Source organism: Euphorbia lathyris, chromosome 4 (genome assembly GCF_963576675.1).
Source record: "Euphorbia lathyris chromosome 4, ddEupLath1.1, whole genome shotgun sequence".
Classification (NCBI taxonomy): Eukaryota; Viridiplantae; Streptophyta; class Magnoliopsida; order Malpighiales; family Euphorbiaceae; genus Euphorbia; species Euphorbia lathyris.
This window is the reverse complement of record NC_088913.1, coordinates 72782497-72789037: the sequence shown is the minus strand read 5'-3', so window position 1 is coordinate 72789037 and position 6541 is coordinate 72782497. Positions and strand designations below refer to the sequence as shown.

General features: G+C 34.9%; 1 protein-coding gene across 1 annotated transcript; it reads right to left on the bottom strand.

Annotated features, from left to right (window-relative positions):
• Positions 1–2249: 2249 nt before the first annotated feature.
• Positions 2250–5937, bottom strand: LOC136227850 (tropinone reductase homolog At5g06060-like). The gene is made up of 5 exons (XM_066016612.1): positions 5750–5937; positions 5441–5648; positions 3766–3982; positions 3550–3656; positions 2250–2684 (listed from the first exon to the last, which is right to left on the bottom strand). Exons 1-5 carry the CDS (start codon positions 5836–5838, stop codon positions 2484–2486), a joined length of 822 nt encoding a protein of 273 aa, XP_065872684.1. The 5' UTR covers positions 5839–5937; the 3' UTR covers positions 2250–2483.
• Between the last annotated feature and the right edge of the window lie 604 nt (positions 5938–6541).

Below are 6541 nucleotides of genomic sequence, written 5' to 3'. Positions count from 1 at the left end.
ATCCCAGCCAAACCCCGCGACCCGCCTGCCAATCTCCACCCTTCCCCTTCGATCTCCCCATCCGAGGCAACATCCCCGCCCGAAACCTTCCCAGCCTGCAGATCGGCCCTCTCCGCCCAACCTCGGCCCCCCGCACCACCACCCGCCGACCTCTCCACCGATCTCTCTCTCACCCTCACGCGGTCTCTCTCTCGCTCCTTCGTCATAAATCCGTTTTAATTTTCTAAGAAAACCTTGTTATTCCTATAAATAAAAATACTATGAATGTGACCTTTAAAAACAATTTTACTTCTAACTTAACAAATAGTTCAATTATACTTATGAAATTTGCAAGTTATAACAATTTTATATCTGATTACAATTACATTCTACCCGGTCATGAATCTTGTTATCTTCACCTTATTTGTATGTCATGTTAAAAAGACATATATATACACATGAGAAAAATAATAATTAAAAAGTTAAAAAACGTATCTCAAATGTACACATTATCATTGATTAGAGGTAGAATGCAATATATATATATTTTAACTTTTTTAACTTTTTAAATTATTTTTTAGTTGATTTGTTAGTCACGTGAAATGAAAATAACAAAATTTATGATTGTGTAAAGCACTCTGTTAATATCAACCGGAACAACTGACCCAATTTTGAATAAACTCATGGAATGGGATATATAAGAATTTAATAATTTCCAAAATGATGGATTTACGTTTTTTTAAGTAATACGACTTATCATCACTTTTCCTCTTTTATCTTTTATTTTCCCCTTCTTTGTTTTTCAATCACCATAGCAGCTTTTCCTATGATCCATGAAGAATAAAAATAACGTATTCTTGATCTTCATGTCATAACGTTTTAGGTAAGTTTTCTTTGATTTTGGTTGAAGAAAACGTGAGTTAAGGGGCTATTATGAAGGCAAAAGCAAATATGGGCTATGGTTATAATTTACCCAATATATATGTATATACATAACGTATAAGTAATTGTAATATCCTAGGAATGACTTAACAATTCATGATCATATCTAATCCCCGATCCCCGCCCTAATATTGAGTATTCCCCTTGGTACCTTGCACATCCTTGTCTAAGAATACAAGCCACCTTCTATGTCCCGATCTTAACCTTTGTTGGTGACATTTTAGAGAGTGAAATCATATAATTAATCATGTCAACCAATCAGATCAATTTAAAAACATATTTATAATTTGTTATTTAAAACAATATTATACCTATTGTATTCAAAATTAATATAAGTATTTCATGGCTTTGTTTATATATATATAGTCGGGGACGGGGGGAAGCAATTCCCCACCCCATCGCACCCCACCGCATTTGCAACCCAAAACTTAATAGGTATTATAATGATTGATTAAAAACTCAATCTATTGAAAAATCAGAAACTTAATCAATAAAGTTGGAAAAAGATTTAAAGCTTAAGAATTTTATTTACCTTATGCAAATGGAGTTCATGGATCACAAACGAAGGATGGAGTAATGTTATTGTAGGATTTGATTGCCAATTAGCTATGTTTATGCTTCTCTTTACCTTGTTTTAAATTGTAATTGTTGTTATTAGCTAGTATGAGTACCCATAACAGTTGCAAATCCGGCCCAACCCGACCAAGTCCAGCCCAACCAGGCCAGTTAGCAGGTCTAAATGTATATTAAGAGTTTATTTAGTTCATAATGGTTGATGTTACGATTAGATTAGATGTATGTTATTAGCTAATTATTTATTACTATTTAGTAAAATTGTGATTACCTATAATTGTTATTTAATATAAACATATTTTAAATTAATCAACAAATAAATTATAAAAAATAAATTATAAAAGTAAAAATTGTAATACACAAATTAGTAAAATAATCTAAATAACTAAATAAAAATTAAAAATATTTTAAACGGAATAAAATCTTGTTATTTCAACAATAATATTATAGAGATGAGAATAACGTTAAAGAAAGAGATGTGTTTTGTGGAACTAAGAAATATAATTTTGTGACATAAAGTGAGTACAAACATTTGCTCATAAAAACTCCAAAAATGAGTTTTTCCTTGAAAGCTTCGAAAGGTTACTGTTTCTATATATATATATATATATAAAAACTAAAACCATACACCATATTTCTTGTGGGTTAGATTGAAATGCTAAACAATGCCTTGACATACCCCAAATGTAGCAATACTTCCGGAGCGATAAAACATATAAATTCAACCTGTAATACAAATTGTGTAGAAGAAAACCTAATATAAATTTTGCTTATTCAAAATCAAGTCCCAACAATTTCTTAGGCAACATTAAACTAAAGTTTCAAATATTTGTGGTTTCAACTTTCATAAGCCAAAAACACTTGAAGACATTAATGGAAAGCCATTAGTCAGCTGCAACAAAGCAAAAAACTGCTTCTCCTCAAATATAAAACATAAAGCCAATATTACTAACCTCACGTTCATGATGCTTACAAATTACAATGCATTTTCAACTAATATCTAGTCTCATGCCAGAGTCGAATGCATTGGCAGTCATTCCTCCGTCAACGGATATAACCTGTCCTGTAATGTAAGAGGCAGCAGGTAGGCAAAGGAATGCTACAAGAGCTGAGACTTCTGTCGGTTCTCCAACACGCTGAAGAGGAGTTCGAGATACTACTTTGTTTAAGAACTCTTCGTTACCGATCAACTGCAGGGAGACATACAGACATGAATATAAACAACTTCTGTCAAAAGGTCTGCCCATAAGTTTTATAGCAACAGGTTCTCAACATCAACTAGGTGCAGCATAGATACTTCGAAGGTACATTGCTGGTTAAGAATACTTATTGTTCATAAATTTTGAGTGTAGTTTCATTAGGATTATAAAATTTCAGTTAGTGCTGAAAAAACTCTTAACTTCCAAGCCTAATCTCGCTGGATTGCTGAGCTATTATCCTGATACATATTGATACTTTACATGTAATTAAGAACCACCTGGTTCAAATTTGAACTTAAATATGATCACCAAGTGGTTCTAACGTGTCAAGTGTCGGTGTTTATTTTAGCCGTTAACAAGATGCTGGGAGCTTTAAACAGTCCCTAAAGCGGTCCAGGGCGACAAGGAAGACCTAAACTTAAGATCAATCATTTCATGCTGCATCACCTTTAACGGAGGTGCTGTTCTGTTAGTCTATAGGCTAAAACAGTAAGTTGTTCTCTGCATTAATTGCTTGCTACTGAAGATGACACAAAAGCTCAATTGACACTTAAAAGGAAGCCTTTCTACATCTGCAGAAACTATAACTGAGTTAACAACGGGTTAGTTTGATATGCCTAAATGAAATAGCACCTTCAAGATACACCCAGATTTCTGCTAGTTTTTTTATACTTTCCTTTTTCTTCTATTACATGAAATATTGATTTCAAGCTTTTGTAGACTTGGGGTTCGCCCTCATTACGGAGAATATAGCAGTGTTTTTTAGATGAGGGTAGTGTGCTAATGTTTTGAAAGGGAAAATGGTATGCCAGACAGCAAAAGGAAAAAGTGATAAAAGCAATTTAGTGAGCATTACATGTTCGACGAGCGGGGTTCTAATGTACCATGGAGCAACACAATTGGTCCTGATATTGTCTTTTGCCCACTCACAAGCCAAATTCCTTGCTAGTTGATTAATAGCACCTGGGAACAAAAGATTGTGAACATAAATTATGTAGGCTGACTAATTACACAACAGAATAATGCATAACACAGACGAAACACGAATGTATTAATTACAAGGTTAACTGACCTTTTGTTGCTCCATAAATTGATCCACTTCCAATGTGAAAAAGACCTCCAACAGAGGAAATGAATACAATGCTTCCGGCTCCAGATGCTTTTAGAAGAGGATGTGAAATTTGGCACATATGGTATGCAGATTCAAGGTTAGTTAACATGATTTTCGAGTAATCTTCAGCAGTGTACTCATCAGTTGGCTTCCTGATATTTGTGCCAACATTGTTTACCTGAATGTGAAAGACAATTGCTCCATGATATGATATTCGTCCTTTAAAACGTACAATATCTAGACTAAGAATTACATTTAAATAAGAAAAAACCACTCAAGGAATTATGTTGTGTCAATGACATTCCTAGAAAACCAAGATTGCAGCATTACAATTTACAAACACAAATGAACTCGGAAACTGTTTATTGTAATACAAGCACACACTTATCTTGAAGTACAACATCCATTGTTTCGAAGCCAAGAAGAATGATCAATTGACCGTAAGCAGTCTCACGAGGGCATCAACATGATCAATCCGGCCAAATTCTGAAACAGGCTCACACGGCGTGTCACCTATTCAACACTCTGTGTGAGCAATTGAAAGGGAGGGAATTTGAGGGGAACGGGCCACACGGCGTGTGACCCTGCCCACACGTCGTGTAGATTGTGGAGCAGCTCTCTGCTTCTTTTGAAGTAATTCACACGGCGTGTGCCCCAAGTCTACACGAAGGGCGAATGAGGAATCAACTATTTCCTGGCCACACGTTCCACACGCTGCGTGACATAACTTCAGGACCAAGTTCAACGATACTGCACTATTCCTGCCACCACTTATTTACTATTTTGCCACCCTTTAATTACTGTCTTGCCATTTGTATTTATTTACTGCCTTGCCATTATAATTGTAAACTCTATTTACCCTATTGTTAGAAGAGGTAGTTAGTGGTCTTTTGCTACCTAAGGTTGACAAGGTATTTAAGCTCCATATTTTGTAAGGATGATTAACTTTTATCAATCACACATATTTTTACTACTTAAGCTAGAGAACAAGTTATTTCTTTATTGATTTAAGATCAAAATCAAAATTATCGTGACTGATATGTATCACAATCACGCTACATTTTCCGCTTTTCTTCTCAAGATATTGAGAACGACATAATTACTTAGATAACCAGTCCAATAATTCAGTCAATTATTTACAGCCCTTATGCAAGGACCATAGTGCTCCCAATAGTCAAATTTTGAGAAAATGAGTCAAATGTGCCAAAATTAAAGTAAAAGGTGTCAAATTTCTGCTTTTCCTGAGCATCTTGGATTTTATAGAGATCGGTAGGCTGCCAACTTTTGACAAACCCGCTTCACAATAAGATTTACAAAGACAATCCCATTTTCACTTTCACTTGATACCATTTTCATTTTTGTTGCATTTATATGGTATAAATCAGATAGAATATACAAATCACATAACACAATTATAACGACAACCAATTTTGAGAGATTGGGAGCAATATGATCCTTATATAAGTTAATTTAGGGTTATAGGCGATTGGGAGCATTGCTCAAATTAAAAACCACCAAATTGTTCGTCACTGTCACATAGATTAGTTCAAACATAATTAGTTTGCAGCATATTGCAATCAAAGATAGATAGGATAATATACTAAATAGATGGGGTTGTGATGAGATTTTGACTCACGAGAATGTTAAGAGTGCCATTAAAAATAGAAGCCACTTCTTGAATCAGCTTCTCTCTCTGGGGTCGAGAAGATGCATCACAAACTGAACCAGTGATCACATAACCCTTTCCTTCCCACTCTTTTAAACACTTATTTAGCTCTTCTTCATTTCTCGAACATGTATGCACTCTTGCTCCTAGTTTTGCGAGCTCCTCAACCGATGCATTCCTAATCAAAAAACAAAAGGAGGCCCAAACTGAATCAGAAAAATTAAATAAAGCGAAAGAGAGTGTGTTGAAGGAAAGGAAAGGAAAGGAAAGGAAAGAGACCCGATTCCGCGAGTTCCACCAGTAACAAGAGCAGTCATACCCTGAAGAGACCATCTGGAGGCATTGAATTTGGAAGTGCTCTCTGCCATTGCAATTATATTATATTATCTGTGATCGGAAGTGTTGAATTTGATCGGAAGAAGACGATTTATTTACATTTGTACATGTTTCATTTGGGCTTCCAACTTCTGATCCAAACTAAAACTAGTTAGTAAGAAGCTAATCTTTGGGCCTGCTGATAGAAATCAGGTTTCTGAACTTTCAAAGGATGATTGATTGGGCTGACTTATCTATTAAACTACCGAACAAGAAGGGTTTGGATTAAACAAGTTGAGTGGGCTAATAAATATTGCAATCACTTTAAAGGACCAAACTGTCAATTTAAGCAACTTTAGGAGGGTAACAGGTCATTATAAGTAAGTTTGAATACTAACAAGACATCTTAAAACAATCAATTTTCCTGACCAAGTTCACAAGGTCATTGATGTATCCAGTCTTAAAACAATTATTGGGAGAAATTTGTGTCTCTTTAGGAATCTTTCTCGACTCTGATCTGATACATATATAGTAGGATTAATTATACACAACGTTCTTTAAATATCAGAAATGGAATGTCAATCCCACAAAAATTCACTACTGAACATCAAACCCATCCAACTTTGCATTTGATTTTTCCTATAGTCATTTTAACGAGATTCTAGTAATAATAGTCACCTTAATGGACATGTGGATGACATGTCCAACAAATCGTCCACATGGATTAGTGAAGTTGTAAACATACTAGATAGTGTG